General features: G+C 41.1%; 1 protein-coding gene across 4 annotated transcripts in view; it reads right to left on the reverse strand.

Annotated features, from left to right (window-relative positions):
• FBXW7 (F-box and WD repeat domain containing 7) overlaps positions 1-25,217 on the reverse strand; it is a 164,454-nt gene that overhangs the window by 102,871 nt on the left and 36,366 nt on the right. The window contains exon 1 of one of the 4 annotated variants that reach the window (XM_068680961.1): positions 23,905-24,142. The exons of 1 other annotated variant lie outside the window; for it this stretch is intronic. In XM_068680961.1, the coding sequence (XP_068537062.1) occupies positions 23,905-24,048 (144 nt within the window). In that variant the 5' untranslated portion in view covers positions 24,049-24,142. Of the gene's footprint in view, positions 1-23,904; positions 24,362-25,217 lie in introns of those variants that run through there. 2 more of the 4 variants (XM_068680965.1, XM_068680966.1) reach the window with 2 other exon arrangements.

Below are 25,217 nucleotides of genomic sequence, written 5' to 3' on the forward strand. Positions count from 1 at the left end.
TGACATGATCTCTGAGCTAGAAAGGTAAAGCACAATTTTCAGTTTTATTCTTACCCTTGTGCTTTGACAGTTTTACTGTGACTTGGATTCCAATATTCATTTTACCTCTCTAAATGGAAGCTTACCTTGCATAATTAATGCATACACTTTAAAAAATATATATTTTTTTTTTTTTTACAAAACAGATTACTACATGAAGCCTGCAGTATTGCTACTACTAGTAATACAGAACTAGCATGCTCGTTTGTTCAGTTTAGAACAGCAAGTTTCTATCTTGATATTTCAGTCTCAGTTCAAGTATGCCTTCTGTGCATACTAATAAAGAGAAGTTTATTGCCAAAAACAAGCAGTAGATCATACTTAACAGCAATATAATCAGAATATCTTTAGTTACATTACTAGAGAAGCACATGGGCTGAAAAATTCTCAGATTAGATAAATAGAGCAGGCAGATAATTACAGTCTTGCGGTTTAAAGATGTTGTTGCATGCCTACTTAGCAAAGCCTAGAAATGTAGAAATGGGATTGTCACAACTCTTACTTCATGCTAAATACACATGTAATAAAGATTTTCTCTCAAAACAAACAAACAAACAACCCAAGTAATCATACAAGGGTGACAACTCCTACAGTTCAGCAGGACACAACATGGTTCTTAAAATGTCATCTGTTTGGGAAATTTGGAGGTTAGTTTCACTCCTGCCCCTTCCCTAAACTAAGCTAAAGAGGTTTGGGGTCTGTGGTAGTTAAGACAGCTTTCCAAGCTGGCCCCTAATCTCTGCAGATCACCCTCAGACTAGTAGACCTGTATTGCCTATATCTGAAGTCCTAGAGATCAGCCTTGATGGAGATCAGTGCTCCACCAACAGCCCTGCATACAGTGCCCTTCCTAGCTGCCTGGAAGAACATCATTTTGGATGCTTTTATGCAGCTCAAGGCCTTTTATCCATAGGAAGGGAGCCATAGGAGAGAAGAGGATGACACTCCTAATCTTGCTTTCTAGTAGTAACTCCAGTTAAGCCATGCTGGAGCACTACATATCATGGAAAACTCTCCTGAGAAAACGCACAAGTTAAGCTCTATGTTCCAACAGAAGGAACTGAACCCAGAGCAATCCGTCAGTACCACACTATTTTTAAGTAAGCACGCAATGTGATTATCATGCAGAAATGACTACTTTGTTCCTAAGTATCCAGCTGAACAGGGATTTTATCTAATAGACAAGAAGCAAGGTCCAACCACTGAATGCTGAAATTAGAAAAATCCAAATGGAATTAACTATGAGAATAATTACTCACTCTAATAGCTTACTAGGAAGATAGTAAATTCATCACGGCTAAGTCTTAAATTAGAGAAATACTCCCTCTTAGCTCAGCAGGCACATTTAAAAGCTGCAGAACATGTAGCACGAGCCCATCTGCCCGAGCAGAGTTAGCTGGCTGCCCCTGCCTGGGAGCACACAGGAGCACGAGCTGCCATGGTCACCTCCTCTCCGCTCCGACAGTGCCACAGGTTACCCAACTGCTGATAAAAAAGTGCCTAGTTCCACTGCAGAGAGATCTCAAGGCCATCAAGCTTAACACGCACAGTAGCTGGCACAGCCAAAACAACCTTACTGTAGATTTGTCTCCAGCATCCACAACAGTGCTGGACGTGGGCCCTGGGCAGGGATGCATTTCCAGTGTACAAACCTACAGACCTTAGCAATACGTTACGCCGAGCTGCTTTATGAAGCCATTCACATAGCCTGGTACCTCACACGGTGCTGCTTTGCAGAACGGTATCATAAGAGCAATACATAAATAACTTCCAAGAAGAACTGCTCATTATTAATGCAAAATATCTGAAGGTAAAAGCAAAACAGCACTTGGCAGCAAGAGTGCTGCCATTAAGATGCTTGGTCTAAAAACCTCAAAGTGATTTATAGAGTACCCAAATGACTTCTCCGTCTCCGTTTCTTTCCTGTCCACTAATCATAAAAGTCATTTTGGGTACATTTCCCCAAATTATGGGTTTTACTGATAGTGAGTTGCAATTTTACCAGATGGCCAGTGTCAGCTTCTGGCAAAACGGCAGCATGATTTCTTGGACAGAATCTCTAATTGAAAGGCTGCAGAAGTGCAGCACAAGCAGGCAGATGCACAGAACAAAAAAGGTGAACCTGGAACACAGAGCAGAAGAGACGGACAGAAGAGGTGAACTTCAGCCGAGGTAGACCTTGAGGACAGAGAGCAATTGCATTTAGTTAAATTTAAACTGAATTTAGTGAAGTTTAAATGGGGGGAAGGAAGAAATTAATGCGAAGTACTGAACTCTTTCCTAACTGAGATGAACAGCTCTAGTGTGTAATGACAACACACAACCAGATGAACACATGCACACTCACTTTGTGCTGAAAATCTTTCCAGTGGTTAAGAAGGAAAACACCACAGGACTGAAGCTGAGAGAAGTGTAAATTGAGCAAGCACCAAGAATAATCTTCTCCTTGGCTGTCAAGAAGTTTCATGGCAGAGCACAATTTTCTCAAGAAGCTGGAAATAATATCATCTCTTTTGAGATCTACCACATAGGTATCAGAGATATATCCGATAGACGTTACTGACAGAGCAGCTCTGGTGCACAAAGTGCAATGCCACTGCTTGAACATCCAGTCAAATATATTAAGAGCTCTCCAGCTGAATAGACATAGAAGGTCCCATGGTACAATGTCTGCAAATAGGCCCAAGCACTGCTATTTAAGAAATATAGCTTCATTTCAGACTGAATTTCTAGAAAAGACTGCCAGGTCTTTGTTGTACAAATAAAGAACAGCTTACCAGACATTAAAGAGCTATCTATTAATACTAATGCTACTTCTTTTCTTTTTCCACAAGGTGAAAAAAGTCCCCAAGTCTTGCCAAGCTATCACTAACAGTACTTTGCATATGAAGATCCATAGTGGTACGGCTACTGTTTAAAATTGCTATTTTCATTTCCTGTTTTCGGTTGCCTATTCTTTAAGAAAGTTTGAAGGACTATTATCTATAACATTCAGCTGTCATGTAGTTCTAATTGCTAGGAAAAATTCCAGTAATTCTATCAGTATTGCTAATGCAGCTGGGAGTAAAAGGCTGTAATACATTACAGACTTTTTTTTTTATTTAGGCCTAGTTCAGCAGAGCTATAAACTGAATTTCTGAGATAAGAAAAGGTAGCTGGGGATCAGGTTGGGGTAGAAAATATCCTTCATGCAAGCAACACAAGATACTAACGCTGGTGTAATCTTACCATTTGGGGGGAAAAATACAGATCAGCTCTATTCCTGTGAGATTGCTATAAAAGAACAAGGAGTAATATATATTTTATGAAAAATATCTATCTGTCCACTGTCTGACTTCATATCTTATGAAATGCTCTGCCATGTACGTTCAATCAGATTTTGTGCAGTATCCGCTGGGCAATATTGGCTCCATTCTGAATACTGTGTTTTCAAAGCTGAACTCAAGAAACATGTACTTTCATCCAGAGCTAGTCAATGAACTCATTAAATGCCTTTGCATCAGCATCTGATAAGAAGTCTTTGACCTCCTTTTTTTTTTTTTCCTTTTAATAAAAGCCAGAAATACAAATAAAGAAGAATAATGGCGGCATTTACCAGACTTGCTGAAATCTGTTAATACATTGGTTTGTTTGCATTTTCACCATAAGAAAAACGTAAGTACAACAAGGTCACATACTACTGGGACACAGCAGAACCGACTCCCTTCTTAGCGTCTCACTTAAAAGCAAAGAAAAAAAATTCAGTCTACACTGTATTAAAAACAGCAAATGTCTTCTCATTAACCTCACTTCTCCAGAACACCGCTTACCACACGTTGGTTCCTGAGTGTTATGTTCTCTGCATCACCGGGAAGCTTTCCGGCAGCAGATCGAAGCTCTGACCTTGCAGAACAACAAGGCGCTTGCTGACAAACAGCATGTGCGACTGCCAGGTTCGAAGGAAGATGATAACCCAACCTGTCTAAAAGAATCTGGCCCTGGCCCAGACAGACTCTTAGCAGGCTCCACTGGAGAAATGGAAATGGTTGCAATTATTGTTATTGGTTTAATGCCCTTAAGATGGCTCTCCGAGAATCTTATTTCAGTAACTGATTAAGCAGTATGTTCAGCAGCAGGCCATTTGCCTGCCAACCTAAGGAAACTTCAGTTTGCTCAGCCAAACTCTGTCTGTGGCTGGGAAAGTAATTCGGGGTATCTGCATGACCAGAGATGAAACTAGGTACCTGGAAATGAACATTAGATGGCCTTCAACATTAGGACAGGGAGGCAATCAAGTGCCCTTTAAAATCCCACGAAGCAATAGACTCTAGGTATTCAGTGCTCCTGCTCTACACCACGTTCCTACTACAGAAAGGTGCTGTGAGCACAAGCAGGGAGAAGAGCTGTGTCCCAGACGGGGCAGCATTGACCCCAGGAAGAACAAACAAAAATCATCTAACTGAACTACCAACCTAAAGAGGTACTGGCAAAGCCTGTACAAATACAAATGCTCTTAAAATTTGAAATTTGGGTCACAAATCAATTGCAGAAAGTAACATGTTGTAGAGGGAGACCCTTCTCTGAGGCTAATGCCAGTGAAGATGCTGCTGCCCCTCTGCCACAGGACGTTGCTGGCGAAGCTCCACCAAAAGCCAACTGCAAGAGTGCTGCCCAACCCACCCCACATCAGGGAGGTCAGCAAGCTCCCCAGTCAGAGCAAACCAGCACTGGATTAAAAGTGACTAACGTGAGCTGTTCTGAGGACAGCAGACCGTACACCCTTCCAGGGCAGGGGACAGCCTGGGGCCGATTAACATCTTACACTGCTGCAGAACAAACACCTGCCCATAAACTTTATGCTATATTCTGCAATAAAAGCAAGCTGTGTTTCATTGCTAGCATTAGAGATCTAAACTTGGCTACTGAGGTTGGCAGAAGCCACATATCAAAGACCCAAATCAATGCACTTGTCCTGCAGCTTGCTGTCTTTTGAACTTGTCATGGGAAGTCCAGAGAAACAAATGGCAAAGTTATTTTGTGAGGGTCACAAAGAAGTTAGGGAGGCAGTTTTTTTAACTGGAAGTTAGCTCTACCTTCTTTCTCTTTCCTCTCCACATGAATATAGATGCACTGGCACACCTAATTCATATTAGGTATATGAACAAAGTTGTACCAGTAAAATATTACTTGGTATTAACTTAGCATCCACACTGCAGAATGACAGGTCAATGACAACAAAAGGAGAAGAGTGCTACTGACCTTAAATACACTGCTGTGTTTCATTGTACAGTTCTTGTATGCAGACAAATGCTGGCTTAAAGATCACTTTAGAAAGAATTGATGCATCTGTCAGAAATTACTTCAACATAACATGGTTCAGCTTGAACTGGCTATAACAACAAACTCTTATATAGTGCAGAAAAACTTCTTACCTTCACCCCCATCTTACACAGAGAACAAATGTAGCACAAATACTATAAAGCTGGTGGAGAGTTTGCCCAGCGCCCAAACCAATTCCAAACAGGTTCCCCCTCTGAACTGAATTGAATTTCTTCTCTCTTCAGGACCCTTTCCCAAATGCAGACAACCAAAGACTTCGGTTTTATAGTCTGATCCACCAGCTGTTAACATGACAAACACTCTTACAGACAACAACTAAGTAGATAAATGTTTCCCGATACTTCAGAGCATTTTTTCTCCTTTTTTGACAATGTGCATGTATTGAAATGAGGTTAAGCCCCTCATTTAACCCCTACTTGATAGTAGATGCATAAAGAGCTAAAAAGGCGTATTAGAATCATTTTTCAAATACAAACAGATTGCTTTAAGTCTAATATGGACGGTATTCCGAGGAAGCCTTTTCCACTCCTGTCTTACTCTTTAAATCCATGCATGCCACCTGCCTGATGGCACATAAAACAGCAGTTACCAATTCCAAATGAATGCCTTCAAACCAGCCAGTAAAAGTTTTGCTGTAAGCATGTGTGCATCCCATACAGACCGCTGTCTCACCAAACCACCCGTCTGCCAGAGCTGCACCTGCTTCTCATGCAGAGCTGGGCCAGTTTCTTTGCAGCTGTGACCCCACCACAGCGGCAGCTGCAAGCAGGAAAAGGCACCAACGTCACTGTCTTGACCCACCTTTAGCGCAGGCCACTCCACCTTCCTGACTTTTCAAGGGTGCTGTCAGGGCAGTCATCATGAAGATGAAGAGTCATCACTGTCCCTCCAGGACAGCAGAGCCAAACAGCACCAGCTGTATCGACCAGACACAGACCGCACTGCTTCCATCCAGACCTGGCGTCCGTCCTTGCTGCTGTGTCAGGTGTGTGGTGTGGCAAAGGACAGCTGCTCTGTCACGGAGTTACTGCACAGTTCTTGGAAATCAGCACAATTCCGGAGCACGTAGATGAAGTTACTTTGGCCCTAGTGAAAGGCGTCTTGATGTTCAAAGGGAAAGACTTGTCAGACAGCTGGTAACAGGTGGAAATGCAAGGCAGCTGGTACAGCACAGCCTGTCAGACAAGAGCCTCTCGTACGTGCCACACACAGCCCCAAAATGACAGGAAGGGAAACCCGAAGAGTCTAACACTGACAGCACAGGGGAACAGAGCTCTGGGGTGCACGGAACAGCCAGGGCACGCTTCTGAGTCGGCTGGTCATTTCTAACAGAGAAAAGTTGTTCAAAGAAAAGACTGGCAAAATAACCTTAAAAAAAATGAAGGCCATTTTCAAATTAACTCAGAATGGGTTTTTATCACTACCGCATAAAAAAGATGTGTGGGACACTCCAGCTGTTAGCAGCTGTATTTCACTATGACTGTTACTGCTGTTTTAATGCCAAGTTGGAAGACGCTCTGAATAATACTTCGGGTGGCAGCAGCAACAGCACCACCACAAACAAGGTTTCTGCATTTGTCCTTACTGGAAAACCTGGCTGATTAGGTTATGTCCTATGGCAGGCACAGCGGGAAGCCAGTAGATTGGACCTTACAGTAATCATCTGCACTCCAACAGCCTAAAAGGGGTTTTAGTAAGCCTAAGGCATTTCTCTTGGTATACAGCTCAACTTCTCAAAAGGCCCAGTCCTAAACAAAGAAAAACAGAACACGGTACAAACCATCCTGACCACGTAAAGTCCAATTCATCCATGGGGCTTTCAAGTCTGTTTCTATCTTAATATTTCTCATAATCTATATGTGGACTTCCATATTCTCAGATGCAGGCAGGGCTGATTAACAGATGGCACTGATCTGTCCAAAGTTTAAAAATCACTTTCTGCTCACCAGGACATCAGAGTCATCTATTTGCTCGACACTAGTGATGATTAGATACAAATTCCATCATGATAGAAAAAATACAATTGAACTAAGGCATTTACATTTCCATTCCTATTATCTTGACACCTGGGAAATACCTAGCAAACAAGATTTTTTTCTCCAATATAAATCCAAGAAAAAAAAATAGGCTTTGAGAAATGCTTTTATTTCCTAGAGAAGATTTTATCAAAATCCACTCCCGTATTGTTCATAGCCGTTCTCAAAGGTACACAGTGAACATGGGGTAACAGCACCAACAGGGTGCACAGATCTGCACTTACTGCTCAGATTAGTGAGACCAAGCACACATTTCCAAGATAACCCATCTTCAAGAGCAGACATCGACCTGAAACAGCTTTTGCTTCTTTTTACGGATTGCCCAAATACTGTCTCATATTCTTTGGGTTTTGATTCTGCATGGGAGAAAAAAAGAAAAAGCCTGTGGCACATCTGCCTGGGAGGTGGGATCTCCCAGACACAGCAGCATCTGCCACACTCAGCTCTGGGTCTCGCCAGGAAGAAACCTTAAGTGCACACATTTGGAGCTGTTTTAAAGGACTTGTTACAAGTGGTCAGGAGACAGCTCAAAAAATCTGATCCAAAGTCTATTCAGCTCCAGACGATAAATTTAGAAGGCTGAGTGCATTCAGAAAACTTTCTCAAAAGCCATAAAATCTGGAAAAGGTTCAACTCCCAGTAGCAGGATGGCAAGCTGGACGACCCTAGGTCTTTCTGCTGCTGGTGAAGGAACAGCGAGCAGGTGATGGGTGCTCCATCATTTATACCCTAACACAGAACTATTGAGCAGCTCTGATGCAGGTACCATCCATCAACAAGAAATGGTTCACTTAGTAGAAATCACATTACCGACCTGAAGAAAGCATGAGATCTTTATGAGCTCACACAGAAATTCTCCCAGCTATGCAAGAGAGCTTGGCGACACATCTTGGAAGAGTGAGAGAGAGCTTCGGCAGATTTTCTGGCAGGACTTCTTTAAAATATAACATATCAACCTCAAAAGACTGGCAGCAGTATTTTAGCAGATATTGTGGAAAGAACATTTTAGTGTTTATTCATTTATTTTCAGTTGTGTGCACTCAATTCCAGTGGGACACGAAATATTAGCCAAAGTTCTTATAGCCAGAGATAACACCAGGACAAAAACAAGCATTGCAGGGAAATCCTAGTTCACTGAATTAAGAGATAAAACTGCACACAGAGCATGCACGTATACAGAAGAACACTTGACAGCAGGTAACAACCAGCAGCTAGGAGTAAGCAAGTGCTCTGCAAGCTCCCCTGGCACACTTACACTGTACAAGATTTATGCATTTTAATTTAAATATACACTTCCTGACGCGTTAAATAAGCTATTTAAGTAAACTTTTAGAAAGAAGAGGGGTACAGACAGACATTCGTACACCCTTCCTGAGGTGCAGCCCGGCCCCCCACCCCCGACCTGCTTATCGCTGCGTCCAACCAGCTCCCCCAGCATACCTGCGTACATAAGCATCACTAATCTGCTTCAGTCAGAACAAGCCAGGTTAGCTTAAAAGTTTAAATTCTTAGCTAAGCAGATTTGTTTTGCCTGAAATAGATTAGGAAGCAACCACACGAGCAGTTCCACGCACCGATGAGAGACACGGGGGGACAGGACAAGCGGCACGGGCTGCAACCTGTGAGCAGCACTGCCCGGTCTGACCTGAACGGCCACTGCAGCAAAAGGGCACCCACTCGGGAAATTGGTTAAGGGCTCACTTCAAACTCACGGTCTGTTCTGTTCCACAGCTGCCCCATGTTGTAAGAACCAGTGAAAGTGAAGCAAGGATTCCCGTCCTGGCCTTAACAAAGAGGCTGGCATCTACAGCTGATCACGTTCACTTACAATGAATCATGGACACAATGCTTAGAGTCCAACTGCTACTACTTCTATTTAAGCAGAGAACAAGCTCTAAATATGATGAAAGTGGCCAATGTTGGCCAAGGGACAAACTTAATTTATTGTTACTTTTGTTCATAAATGAGGAAGGGAGTATTGGTCTACTGGAAATAATCAGAATGACCGTATCTCACTATCCTGATTTGGGGGCTTCTTGCTTCTTTGGCAGTCATCTTCCTAAGTGATCGCACCCTGAGAGAGCTCATGAGGACAGCATTTCAAGGGCAAAAATAAAAGAAAGGACATGCACATACCCAGATGGCAAACACACCACACAATTTACTACTTGGCTGAAGTACTTCACTCCCAAAATAGTTTAACCTAACCTCCTTAGGTACTTACAACAACCTCCAAAGTCTAACAAATACAAACCAAGTCTGCAAATACACGGAAACAATAAGCAAAGGTAACACCAATCCCTTTTTCAGTGGCTTCAAGGAGATGTTTCATGGACAACCACACGGTCCACAACTTTAACTATGAAAAAGGATCTTCCTCATGATAAAGAAATTAGCATTTTTGCTACAAGTGTGTCACATACACGTGTCTGCTTCTGTCCTGGTACCACTTTTCTTCTCTCCAAGAAAGGTCTGAGAGAAGAGTTTTGCCCTAGCATCCTTTACCTACAAGCAGAATGCAAAGCAATCCATTCACAGACACACAGAGCCCGAGATGTAGGCATATAGGTAAGACAAATAGACAATTCACATTAATAACCAAAAATAAGAAAATGAAAAGCTAAACTTTTGCCATTTATTTAAAAAATACAACCTTCCAGGTTCATGAAGTTGCTGGACTAGCAAGGGAACAACCAGATATGTGGGGGGGTGCTTTTGTACTTGATTCCCCTCAAGGAACTGATCGTCATTGAGCACTTTCACACATTTTGCTGGTTTGTTTTAAACACAGCAAGGATATGTGGGAGAGACTGGAAGGTAAAATGCTTCATGAAGATGCAATAAATTTAGCTCAACTGAAAAACTATTAATCTCTAGCTACCAAATACAGTGCCATTGTTCAGGAGTACAGGGTGCTCTTATCAAATCGTCATCAATAAGCAGCAACAGGAAAGTGACTGGCCAATGTTCAATAATCTCAGTACATTTGTGTAAACTCTGTTCAAGTCCACAAAATCTATGGGAGTAGCATAACAATAGAGCTCGCTTCTTCATACGCACGTGTCACCTCCAAACCACTTACCAATGAACTCGATCCCCAGTATGTAACTTGGAATCCAAATCCAAATGCTTCAATTGGTCCTTCCCAAAGCGTAATTGTTTCTCCAAGTACAAGTTTGGCAAAAGCTACCTAGGATGTATCACTGTCAATACACACACACTTTCCAGAGGTAAAGGAGCAAGTCTCTCTTGCACAGCAGAGTCCATCATCTGTATTTGTAAAGGATGGTCTTGCTCAACAGAATTTGCAAATCACAGACCAAAGAAAAGAAGGAATATGTAAAATCAAGATAACACAATTTGCTGCTCACAATGGGATAGCTTTGCTGCTTGCACTTTCCTCTACTACAGAGGAAGGGAATCAGAAGTACTGACACAGGCAAGTGGGACTTGCTGATGAGATGAGCGGAAAGGTATATTTTGAATAGCAACCTGAGGGTTAAGTTAGAAGCTGTGTCAAAACTGAGAATATTCCAGGCAGATGTGGCAGCATAAAACTAGAATCGAAGTATAAGGGGATAGCAAGGCAAAAAAATATGAAGACTGGAATAAATTATACAATATAAGGCCTCAGACGAATTATAGATAATTCATTACTAGATATAGAGTAAACAGGATCAGATCTGTTCAGTGCCTGTAGCCAAGAAAGTGCATTATTGATCTACTGTATTATGCAGAGCTTGGAAAAAGACGACGACTCAGGAGTAAGTGTTCCAGCATATCAATTTTTATATTTAGCAACAGCTGAAACAAGCAGAAATGGACACTTCATAACATTAGTACCTGATTGTTTATTTTATGCTTCAAAACAAATTGGCTTTGTGCACCCTGAAGAGGAATGCTGTCAAAAAGGCCAAAAACTCAATTCCTTAATTTAATAATATTTAAAGCTTCTCTAACAATTGAGATGGACTCCAAGCAGCATTGTCCTTGCAGCACGTTATTGATACTGTTAAAACAAGACTTTCCTAATGGAAAATCTAACAAGATGCTAAGCCAGCCAAAGTAATACCAAAAATAGCTGCGGTGTTTACAAGCAAGTATCAAAGTGTCCGTGTCTCTCTGAAGTCCTTTTATTTCCAACACCTAACATATGCTTGTGTAAATCCGTAAGATCCTGAAAAGTAAAGGCTGCGAAACACCGCCCAAATTTCACATTGTAGAAATGTAGCAAAACATTCAACTTTGCGTGGGACAAGAACCAAGTTATTTAGAGCTGGTGTGACAGATTTACACCAGGATCCAATGAAAGCTACTGATTAAGTAAATAAGCAAAAAAAAAACAAATTCAAGGACTAGTAAAAACAAAAACTTGACTTTGTGACAGCAATCTGTTTTTTGTTTTTTTTTTCATGGGCTTTTGATTCTATAAAGCCTAATGATGTCTTTTTTATTTCTACCCATGGAAATGCATAGGCTGTAGTACAATCCTTGCATGAAAATGAAATCAAGTCTTCTGTTTGCAACAGATTTGCCTGATGCCAGTGGCTGTTTGCCAGCCATCAGCACAACCATTAATACAAAGACTCTTATCTGCTCTTTGGTTGGTTCATGTGTTACTCGCCTATATTTAAAGTCTTCCTGTGGAAAAGAGTGGACTTGTGGTTCTAGGGGTATCAATGCTGCTACAGTGATAGATAGCCTGTCAAGATAGCATAACCATTGTGAACTTACACATTACTAAACACGCCTAAATGTATACAGTGGCATTAGCTGCCTTTCTCAGCACCAAAGATAGCTTACCTGGCCAACTGAGAACTTGCCTGTTAAAACCAAAGGTGCAGCTGCGTTCAAATAACAGGAGTAAACGCGTCAACACTTATTTGTGAATGGATACGGCTAAATAAAACAAAAAAATACAAGTGTGCCCTTACTGTTTCCTCCTCAAAAACTATGCCAACTACAAATGAAGTCTGATGCCATCTGCCACCTAATTACACCTTATATAATGTATGTCATCAGGACACTTACCATAGCCATCACTCTGCAAGCGATGACACAAGATTGAAGTATTCAACTATCTGAATTTTCCTGCTCAGGGAACTCGCCGAGCCTTTGCAAAGCTGTGCATGCTAATGCAAAATCTTTTCAGATGAAATAGCTAAAATAAATTGATAAGAGCTATGCAGCCAGTGAAGGGCCATCACCTTTTTATTTCCCAGCTATTCCCACAAGCAGGTACTTGTATTCATTATTTTCTATAGTCCCTACACTTAGGATTTGAATTCTACAAGTCCGAGATCAACTACAGCCAATGGCATCCACATCATCCAGTATTTGGAGATGTACTCCACAGACAGATCAAACGAAATCCAGTCCTCTTTTCAGGCAAAACTGTCTGAATGACTGCCTGTTGTACTTTGTATTACACCCATATGTTCACAGTCCACACTCTTCGGTGATAAAAGATGCTACTGTGTTCATTATGTTCACAATTTAGGACAACACGAAGACAAACAAAGCCATTTTAATTACAAAACTTCTTGAGTAATGTTTCAGTAATAGAATGAATAAATTTTCCTTTCTGGATTGGCTTGCTATGTTTCACCAACTTAGCAGTGCTTATGTTACAGTGCCATATGAGCTTCGAACATCAACAGTAATTCATTATGAATCCTGCTGCAACAGGATTCAACTTGTCATCGAAAACAAGCTGATCTGAGGCAGTAACAGAAATTTTCTTCGCCAAAGTCAGGCAACATTTTTCGTGCCACTTTTTCTCCCCTATCAGTTGGCGTTACTTTGAAGTACACACACTACTTTCTTACTTAAACCTTTCCCTACTAAAATAAACATGCTTAGAAACATACAGCATGAAATACTCATCTTCCCCAAAGCAGCAGATAAGCTTCCAGGTAAAGACAAGGAATCAGTGCGTTTCTGTGCTCTCAGGGTATAGAAGATCTTTAACCTTTTCAATACAGGAAGAACCAAAACCGATCAAAACAAAAATTACACTATATGTTTCCTGACACGTCAAACTACCATGAAGTTTCCAGCTTAAGATAAAAGCATAGTAAGACTCTCTTGATGCCAACAAGTCATTCAGCAGTTAAACTTCAGTCTCCCCTAAAAGGCAAGCGTAGATAGGCCTGCCATATTTAATTCAGAAAATTTGGTGTGCTGGCAAATACCACAGCTAGCTGTCTTACTGCTACCTTGAGCTGCTGACAACTACCAGAGAGAAGAAAAGCTTGTCTCAGCAACGTCCTGACATGGATGATTCTAGCCTCCAATAACTAAAATCTTAATTTCACCCCACATTTTGTTGTTGCTTTGTTTATTTTTTAATCTTAATGAGAGCATTTCTTAACAATACATTTTTATTATCGAGAGCAAGAAGTTTCTGAACTGCTCTGTAAAGTCAGTATCGACTCCCCAAATTTCTCTTCCTTTCTCTAGCGACCAGCAGCACACATCAGAAATTTTAGAAGCGTACATCAGCAGACATAAGACGATGCACAGTAAGAGCCTGTTTTGTAAGTCACAAGAACACGAGGCCACCAGCTTTTAGGACTCCTGCAACCCACTGATTACATAGACAGAAGTGACCCCATGTACTAGCACAGAGTGAAACAGCCTCATCTACTGACATCGGATCCTGCAGCCTCTTGCTGCTGCTAGCACATTCAAGTGCATCAAGGGACAGCTGAAGTGCTTGGTGCACGGTAAGACCTGGTTGTGAGAACTGCAATGTATGCTTTGTGCTCACTTGCCTGGATTGATGTGACGGACTTGGCACTCGGACTCACAGACTAAATGCCTGAAAACGTCCTGACTCAAGTCTTTGAGGAGATTAAAAGCAAGATAACTGTGTCCTCCCTTAGCACTATTCTTTACCTGTTTTACAGTCTGCTTTCATGGTTAATTTTCCCTGTAATATCTTTTTTTTAAAAAAAAAAAAAAAAAAAGCAGATCCTCTATTCAAGAAGAGAAAAACCCTTGCTGCCCATAGCACCTCCTTTATTCAGATGCAGTGCAACAATGAAGGCACAAGATCTGGCTTGGAATATTTACGGAAAGCATGGTCACCACAAAATGAGCTCATGTCTGTAATGTATCAGGACACATCCCATATATCTGCTCTCTCAGAGCACAGCTCACAGCTGGTTTTTGCTTGGATGGGGGGAAGCCTGGGGAATGCATTATTTTATGGGGAGGTTACTTTTTTATGCTGGGGTCTGATAAAGGATCTGAAACACTCCAATATCCCAGTCAGATTTGCTACCTTTGCCTGCCCCTTAATCTAACAGCTCACTACCATTAAATGTGGTTTCCAACCAAAACAAACAAAATCATGCTTCTTTGCATAGCTTTTTCCACATATAGAAGGTTGCCATTTTACTTTATTTACAAAAGTATAGGTTCACAAGGAACTTGCAAGTGGAGCACAACTGGGAAAAGTTACTTTCATGTACACAATTTGCATTATAGAATAGTGAAAGTTTAACAGTACATGTTGTATAAAGCAGGTTTGAGGATGCCTTTAAGTCGAGACTGAAATGTAAGAATCAATTCATGTTCTTCACAAAGAAAAACATGTCTTCTGTAAGTTTGTCCATAATGGAAGCTATGGGCACCAAACAGTGAGGAACTTTCCATTCTGAGAACAATTCCTCTAAGTTTCTAATAAGAACCAAATTGGGAAGTTGCAATTTTGCGTCTCCTGAATGACAATTATCCTCACATGCAGTATTCTCTCTGCCACTCTTCCAGTGTAGCTCTATAAAGATGAACTTCAGCCAAAACATTTTAATTACTCACGCTTCTAAAGGAAGAAACATCAGGTGGGCACAGCTAAGCAAGATGCATAAAGTACTTAAGGACTAGCCTACATACAGGCATCAGCGCTCACAGGTGATCACAAGATAAATTTTTAAAGGAGGAACTACTAGTGTACATGTATACATAAGCGACCTTAGGAAACCTTGATTACAAAAAAAAAAAAAATGTAATGAGAGAAAAAGTTTAGACCCAAGATATTTGTAAAGTCTCAAAATGAGTTGGTAAGCCTGTACATACATATCCAGGGTTTGCTGCTTTCCTATGCTCCAAAACAAAAACTGACAGCAGGTCATAAGCTACAAGTGCGTACACTTAAAATTATTATTTTTAAAATCACATCACAACAGACAGGTAGAAACTACCCACATTATTAACTTGAGTTAGTGGCTTGCTAATTCATGTTGTTTTAAATCCAGCTTGCACACCGCACTAATCCTGATGTCCTGCACTAACTTAGCAACTGATTTTCACATCCTAAGATCCCAAATTGCCACTGTTATGCTTAGTGTTATATAAGGTGTCTTTCTAGGCAGAAAGAAAGAATTAGCGACCTAGCTTTCACTAGTGAATTGCCACTCAAAATTATGGGCTGTCACAGCCTTAAGAGCAGCAAATTACAGCACTGCCTTCCTAGCTCCTGTAGTACCACACTCAGCCCATGTTGGTTAGCCATTTCCTTCGTTCCTCAGTTTATGCCACCTAACCAAACCTGCTTAAGAAAAACATTTTGTTGTCACTCAGGCTATCATGGGAAATAACTGTAGCTGTGAAAACAGACGGAAAATGCTTTTGTATACATTCAGTTATGATATGTCTACCTGACAGGAAGCGTCTTCTACTCCCCATCCTGAATTTTAACTGTAGGTGTAGGCATTTGGAGGAAGGCAAAGTGAAATTTGCATTCTTTAGGGAAACAGGGGGAGAAAAAAAAGGGACAAGCTGAGTATTAGTAACAACTGTGCATCTGGGAGACAGCACAGTAGGAAAGTAGAAGACAATGAAAGCGACCAGACAAGCAGATGGAGCCAAAAACCTTGGTGTGTGTGCATGTGTGTGTGTGTGTTGGGGGGGGGATAAAAATAAAAATCAAGTGACAGCTGCATTAGTTGGCACACAATCCCCAATGGATGGCAAAGATACTACCCCTGTATTGGTGAAGTGTCAGAAAAGACACTGAAGGAATAAGGTCCATCTTTCTATGAATTACAGACTACAGAGACTACGTGGTAAAACGTGCTTAAAAAATAGCAGTGAGATCTGAGTTAAGATCTAATTTTTTTCCCCAGCTCCAGATGTGAGAAGCTGGGTGAGTCACTAATTCTTTCTGCATCTGCATTACGACAGCCTCAAACACCAGTTTTTGCCCCTAGGGCCTATATATGCCCACAGAGTGCAAACAAGATACATTTACTGAGATGTTTCTAGCACTTACTTTTCAGTGGAAGTTTCTGGGGCGTATTTTATTATGTATCATATTTCCCGGGTTGCTCAATGGTATGGTATGTGCATACGTTTCATAGCTGACCACTTCATTTTAGCGACAAACATAAGGCAAAAGAGCGATTTTGCCTACCCTTTGCAGGCAGACACATACTGATCTAGTGACGCCAGCTGCATTGAACTTAACTGTGATGCCACTTTCCTGTGAAACCAAGGCTTGTATCTGTAACAATGTTAGAGTTCAAAGAATAGCTATGGTACAACTCCACCTCTTCAACTTTTTTATTTTAAACTATTTTTTGTTACTACACTTTTTCACTTGTTGTGAAAATCAGTTATCTGTGCTGATTATAGTTTTTTTCCTCTCTCATTTTCCCAGCTCAGGAGGGCCGAATGAGCAAGCTAACACCTGGCCCTAAAACAAACAAAACACCAGAAAAATCACAAAGATGCCACCTTGGATGACAAACGAACACACACACATTCAAAGCAAAATTCGGGAAGAACAGAAAGGAAAAGAAGAGAGGAAAAAAAGAAAACAACAAAAACAAGACAGGTTCAGGAACTATTGTCGATGCTTTAGAGATGCCCAGAGAATGGTGCGATGAAATCTGCTGCTTTTACATGCTGAATGACTGTATCTCAAGAAAACAGCCTTAAAAATATATATGTTTTGAAAACAGTAGTTACAGGCACAGATAAAAATTGCATGTGTAAAAGAAGGATCTAACCTTTCATTAACTCAGACTCAACTGAATAGTTTTTAATACAGTGAAGTGTTACTGACTCACTCTGAAGGCTAAGATTTTGCAATGATTTGCCTCAAAGCAATTTTTATTGTCAGTATTAAGTTGCTGATAAAAACAAGGGATTTAAAATATAAGTGCTGACACAACCCTAACTACAGTGTTCTGCACAGCATAGTGGCACAGCTATAATTAAAAAAGACAGCCTACATCAAGTAAAAAGCTTCACTGCAAACCTTTTTAATGGATCAATACAATATCATCAGTGACATCTCAGTAGGGAGGATAATGGTAAAGCAGCCTTTTTATGGAATTAAGAAAAATCACATGTATTAATAAAATAAATATATCTTTTGAAGTCTGTAGACAACAAGTTGTTAAGTTTACAATTCAATTTTATCATTATCTGCAAAGCATAACATAACCAGTATACAAGATGTTGTTTGTCTATTTTTCTTGTACAACAGTGTAAGTGCAAAGATGGTTAAGGATACAAAAAAGGTTCTAAAAACTGGAATTAAAAAGAGGTCTCGGAGAAACTTCTATTTAAAACTTCTAGAACAGAAGTTAAACAATGTACAAGGAAAAAATATTTGACATCACTTTCTCAAAACAGTGAGCGAGCAAAGTGCAGTATTCAAATCATGAAGTTTTAAGAAACTTAAAAAACTGAACATGGTGTAAGAATGACCAGAATGGTTCATAGCAAGTCTGCCTGACTTCTCATGTATCCCCTTCTGCTAAGGCTGGAAGTCAACAAGCTAACAGTCTCAGCAGGAAGTCCTGAAGGGGGAAGTCTTGTACTCACAGCGAAAATTCATTAGGAGGAACATCAGGAACATTAAGCTACCAGTAGGTAAGAAGTTGCTTGGAGGACCAGCCAGAGCAGTCAAGCCCAGGACGAAGGTTTGGTTTTGCCCCAGTAGTATTTCTGCTCAACAATCTGAAGATCTCTGTTGCTGTGATGACACTTCTCCCCACAGCTTGCTGCTGTCTTCTACGGCTTAATGAGTAAAAAGCAGCATTGCTGAAGGGCTGGGGAGTGGAGGAGTTATGAAAATTGTACTTGAAAAGTTGGTTTGATTAAAATAGACAAAATTCGATTTGAACCCTGGAATCTCATCATCTTTAATGCTGTTAACGGGATCGTCTGTGTTGGAGCACTTGTAACACCATTAGTGAGATGGCAATTGTTCCCAAATGAAGACTTGGGAGGCCCGTCTGATGGGATGAAGAAAAGTTCTACCAGCCTGATAAACCATCCCAATTAGATAGTTACTTACTCTTACTTTTGGAAAATCTCATTTTATTTCCAAAATTGATTTTTTCCCCCCCCAAATTCAGTTTGAGCAACAGTACATTGCTCTCTCTTGCGTTGCTGTGCTTCTGATAATGCCAATATTGATGGCAGTAATCGGATTTTACTGCCAAATGTTGCTGTTTACTGCAATGCCATCATTTTTCCTGTTTTGCCAACAATGAAAAACAGCACCAAAGAAATTTTGTGCTGCTGTTTATAAAAAGAAGAAAGAAGAGAAGCCACTTTAGCCTGACAAAGTCCAAGGGAAATTAAAATACTACCACAGGAGGGAATTGCCAGAGAACTGACGGCGGATGAGGGCCCTGCGGTGTACCACACAGCAGCGAGAGGACAGGGGAAGGCGCCAGGCCTGCCAAGCACAGCAGCTAAGGCTGAAGCCAAAGCCTGGGACTGCAGCAGGTATGGGTCTCTCCAGGTAACTAGGACGGCTCCTCCGGCCCCAGGTCTACTTGCCTGTTCTCCCCTCCTCACCACACGGCTCCTCAGTGCACCAGAGGCGTCCCACGCACAGCTCCCCCATTTTAGCTCTGCACCCTCACCACCGTCTCCTCAACCAAACAGAGAAGATTCAGCGTTTCCTGATTATTCAGAAGAAAAGCTCTGCTGCTGTTTCAAGATAAACTTATTCCCCGGGGTATTCAGAGTCCGTATTATCCTCTGATTGCAGAGAGGCATCATTTCGGAACATACAGCACCAGGCCCCAGGACTGAGGCACCTGCTCTGCTAAGCTGCTGGCAGAGCCGCCCACCTATGCTGAGAAGCACCAGCTAAAAAACACACAAATTGACACTTGCTCATAAAAATCTTAGGCCACCATCAACTTTGGGATTTAGGAAGTCTTCTCTCTCCCGTTTTTATAGTCACACTAACCGCGTAACTCAGAAAGTGGACGTATGATAGCACAACCAAGGAGTTACAAGAAAGGCTCACTCAGCTAAAATACTTGAAGCTGGTATCTCCACAGAAACAGACTTCAGGAACCTTTAGTTTTTAGCATTTGTACAACACAGCATGAAAACTTAAAATCCATTTACATGAAGGGATAAACTTAATTTTACTAAATGTCTTGACCTAAGAAGATAAAATTGGGCTTTCTTGTTGTATAAACCTACACTGGTATGCTCTTGTAATACAGCTAGTCAGTCATTTCAATAAAAGAAAGTTTTGACTTTTATTTTAAGCCATTAGCCTTCCAGAGCTAAATTTAGCCCTGGAGGAGTTGCCAGGTTCCTTTTAGACACATTAGGACTGCTATCTAAAATGCAGAATTACGATCAGAAATTCTATTTCTGAGAGAACAAAGCCTGACATTCAGATCCCACAATAAGTTTCTAATGCCACCAATTTGGAGGGCAGCTGGAAGCAAACAAGCAAACACAAATCACAACTATAACTGTTTTTTCACATATATACAAATGCATATTTACATATAGAAACATACACTCACATATAGGGCATGTTGTCTACAAAAGCAGAACCAAACTGATTCAGCAGCTGTGCAGGTGGTACCAGTATCATTGTAAGGCCAAGTCAGCAAAGATCTTGATTCCCTTCCATGTTTCCAGAATACAGAGAAAATATTAGAACATCTTAAAGGACTGAAATATTTGGGAAATATTACACAGCAAGATACTCATTTTTGCTAAGATCGGTAAGCAGACTACCTGATTTCTCCCCTTAGTAGCAAGCATTCACAAGCTGGTAACACTTTCAGGTCCCTAAAATGTTGCATGGTTATACAAAACTAAAGGTAGTTTGGTGATACACAGCACAGATGGATCCAGTACTATCACATTTCAGCAAAATGAAATTAAGTTAGAGTGGTTAAAGAGAAAATAAGTTTGAAGTCCTTCCAGGAAACAATTTTATCAGTGTATCTCCAGGAAACATCTCTAAGAGTTCCGTTAAGGCAGGTAAAATGTACATTAGTAGCATTGATTGTTTTTGTTGTTGTGTGGTGTTTTTTTTTTCTTAATAGTCAGTGCAATTCTCTTTTTTTTTTTTTAATAAAGGAAATAGGTTTGCTGGAAGATCCCTTTCACTGACACTCTGGGATACTTTAAATGTGAAACATTTTAAGCCTGCAAAATCATCCTACTAAATGGCATGCGCAGTCAAACTAATTTTGGTAAATGTTGATGCCTAAATACCATCATTTGTTTTCAACAGTGCACATACCACTTCAAATAAGTCTGTTTCTTCCCACCTTTGATACAGGCTTACCCTAAAGTTTAGCCTGATGTTTCACAGACACACGAAGCTTAGATCTCATTAGAATATCTTTTTAAAAAGATATTCAGAGCTGTTGTAGTGACTACCACTATAAATATCTTCTGGCTGAGTAATAAGAAGAAAACATTAGTGGTGAAAACAGCTAAGTGCTGGCTGTTGCTAATTAGAGCACCACTGGGGTCCCAGAATCTGAATACTACACATACATAGTATATCCAAATGGCACGGGTACACTAATGGTGGTATTCTACCCAAACCACTCCACAAGCACACCGGAGGCACGTAACCACCTCGCAGGCAGCAGGCAACTGCATGAATGAGCAGAGGCAGACACGAGGGCTGGGGCGTAATGGTGTCTCGCTGCCCATGCACTCCCAGAGCATTGGCAAGCCTCTAGGTGAGCCGAGGGAACACAAACCAAATGAGTCCAATTAATCATTCGGCTCTGGTAGTACAACGGTACTCCAGCAAAACACATTATTGCTCTTTACTACCATCCCCGGGACAAATTCCTGTCAGCAGAAAGGACTTTTTCCCCCGCCCTGGCTATAGTTTCATGGAATAGTTGTATTTTGCAGCGCTGTTTTGTACACAAAACACTATTATTTTACAAAAAGAGACTGTTTTATCTGAAAAATGCAATTCTTTCCAACTATTTTTCTCGGTGATTTACCAAGATTTTTCTTAAACTTCATGGCGTAACTCACTCTATCAGTGCACTTAGTAGCAAAATACACAGTGAATCTCATCACCTTTCTAACAAATACTTTCATAAAATATATTATGGTGGCAAAATTCCTACATAGTATAGGCTAACCTTCAGAAAGATGCATCGAGAAGTACAAGCTACCTATTTACTTACTTTTTATCACCGAGTTAACTCATTTAAATGGAAATGATTTTCAATTAGCCTCTCTCAAGCCAATAGCTGCATTTCCTAATGCCTGCTAAGGCAATTTAAAGTAAAGAGCTGAAACATGGGAAGATCACTGAGCATCCAACCACCCCCTCCCAGTCAAATCTGTGAACTCAGCAGTGACTGAGTACATCCTGCACACTGAGCCCTGGGAGGTGCTACTCTACCACCACCCACCACCTCCAAACACTAGTCTTCAGGTTCAGAAAACATGTCCGGGCTCATTCTGCTACTTCAGTACAATGACCAGTTCTTTCAGACTCAAAAAAAAATCCACTGTGCGCTGGAGAAAGAGGAACCTTTGTTTCCTTTCACACGTCTAAATTGGTGAGATAGAAACCTATTTCTGCAAGGAGACTCATGCTCATTTCACTATGTAAAAGCACAGCTGAGAAGAAGCTGAACATCAAACTCTGCATGAGCAGACATGGAAGTAGCAACATATTCTCTTCATTTGGAAGAAGGTGTACCAAATTATATGAAAGAATCGACTTTTAGTTACCTCTTTTGAAGTATAAATGGAAAACAAAATTAAAACCTATTGATTTAAATCATATGTTTCTTGCTTACTGATTTTAATCATGATTAGGCTTGACAATTACAGATCAAACAACCTTGATTTACTTAGGGCCACTTAAATTACTGTATATATGATCACCTTAGAAACTGTTACCTATCTGATCTTAGCTATCAGTTATTTAAATCACCCATTACACACGCACCACACTTATATCCTGAGGCCAGAGTGACTGTCCTCTGAACTTCTGTATACTCATCTTGGACTGTTTTTTACTACCGAGCCCACACAAGACTCTTCTACTTCCTGATGGAGTTTTTTTCTTAACAGTTTTCACTCCAAAAAGAGGCGTAATACAATTAAAAGCAACTTTAATAACTTAAGGATTTTGCTTTTTAGCTTTCATTCTTGTATGATATGCCATGTAAAAGTGAGCAAGCACTCAAAAAAGTGTGTTTATTCTTGCAAAATAATGGACAAAACCTAAGTATTTTTTTAAAGGGAAAAGAATTAGGCATGAGCTATTACTAACCACTGTAAAGTACTCTGTGCTCAAACTACTCTCCAATTAGCCTGAAGATTAATGCTGCACTACGTTATCCTAAAAGCTCTAAGTTCAACACAACATGCTTCAGTTTTATCAGCCTAAGACAGCTTGGTCCGAAAGGTTGCCCCAATTAAGCTCCCCGGTTTCAGTCATTAGATCACAACTCCTAATGACTTTTTCTACAGTAAAACACATATCATTCTCATAACAAATATTTTTTGTTTAGTTTCTAAATAGAGCCAGCTTTAAACCAAGGGACTGGAGGGGAAAAGAGAGAGGGAGTAAAGAGGAGACAGAGCACACACTTTCAAAGCATAACATAAAACAAAACGTAACATTTAGTACCAACATGTAAGAACTGTTGCATACTGTCACCTAAGCCTTAGACTATGCTTGGCATGGACCAGATTCTCAGGAAATATATAAAAGCACGTCAGTGTGATTTCAACTGCTATCAGTATAAAGTAGAAAAGCTGACATGTATGAAGTTGGCTAAGAGTTTCCAGTCCTCTGTTGAAATGATCACACAGAAACCCGAAATCTGAAGCATCAGTATTAAAAGTGTAAATGAATTTCCCATGTTATTGGAGAAAACAGCTAGAGAAGTTTTTATTCTTACAAATGAGCTGTTACATCTTTGAGCATCTAGCAGTTTCAGGGCAACTGGAGGCTGCAATCAAAACATCCATTAGAGTGCTCCACGTTTCAGAACAAGCAAGCAAGTGGTTGTCAGAGCAGCCAGTAAATCACCTGATCCTATTACAAAATCAATTACTGCAGCACATTTCTATTGCTACACAACCTGATAATGGCAAAATGATATTGGATAGCAGCTGCAAGGTCAAGAAAACTGCTAAGAACATCTGAAATTTGTCTTTTTATCATGTACGTCCAAATTATACAGCATCCTTTTAATGGCATATTTAAAATTTAAAATATAGTTACCTTCTTCGGCTGATTGAGACATCCAATGGATAGTCTCTGCAACTGCTCTGATGTATGGCTGCAAGACAGCAGATTGGAGCAGCACGTCGAACAGCCCAGCCTCTTCATTAAAGAAGAAATAATGCTGCAGCCACAGCCACACATTGACTTGCTCAGACGAGTTTATTCTTTACGAAATCAGGACCGGTACTGTCCCATACACACTCAAATCTGGCCAGCTGCCTCATTCTGCAGCCTCCTGGCTGTAGCTGATGCTGCTGAGCAGACGAGAAGCCCGCGTTTCTCCAGGAAAAACATCAGCCAGGCTGAGCAGCAGGTAGCACCTCGCCTTGGAAAAAACGCGTGCGCTCTCCCCTCCTCGCAAAGTGTGCTGCTCCGGGGAAAAGGACAGCTGCCTAAGAGGAGAGGAGTGCATGCACGCAGGGAGGGCAGCCTCTCCCAGCTGCTTGCTGACTGCTCCTCCTGTGGCTCTCGTCACCTCGGGTCTGCCTCAGCCTCCCCGGCAGCACAGCCTCCAGCCTGGGCCCACGCCAGCAGCAGGCGGCCCCACCCCGTCAGCCCCACACGCCTGCATCCCCACAGCATCCCGGCAGCATCCCCAGCAGCGGGCTGCTGCTCACACCAGGAGCTGCAGACCTGGTGCAGCTCCTCCGCCTGACAAGGACCTCCCAGCTACACGGGGGAGCAGCGAGAACCTGGCTGGCTGCTGCTCCTGGACTGACTTCTGGCAAGGTCTGGAGGAAAAGGGAAAAAAAGAAAAAAGCAAAGGAAGCCTTCCTGAAGACTCTGAGTGCACAGGGAAAATGCTACTGGGGTCTATCAGAGCCTGAAATAAGAATGGCTGCCACAAAGCTGTGTGAGTGAGAGCAGCCCTATGAGAAGTCAACAGAAATTTGAGCCTGGGAAGGAACAAGCCGTGAAGGGACTTAAAGTCAAAAGGTAGCGGAACCACCTCTCCAAACAAGTTAGAGGCAGACAGCATAAGCAGCTTTAGCAGTCTTGGAGGAGACTTTGCTCTGAGAAGAAAAAAACAGAACAGAAAAAGACAGAAGTATGCCTGACTGCTCATTTGAACTAAACAGGTCTTCTAACCTTTAAAAAGTATTCTCTGGTCAGAAATATACTTCAGTTTAACACACAAAATTACTGTTGAAAATATTTTCTCATTTGCAAGAGTTACTAATGCAATAACTATATACTTCTTGGTTTTCACATAGAAATGCAAGTAAAACTGTAAAAAGCTCGTTTGAATTGGTTTAAGGTATGTATGCAATACTATTGCTGAAAGTAGGAGGTCTCACGTTAACACACAC

The sequence above is a fragment of the Anas acuta genome, chromosome 4, assembly GCF_963932015.1.
Source record: "Anas acuta chromosome 4, bAnaAcu1.1, whole genome shotgun sequence".
Lineage (NCBI taxonomy): Eukaryota > Metazoa > Chordata > Aves > Anseriformes > Anatidae > Anas > Anas acuta.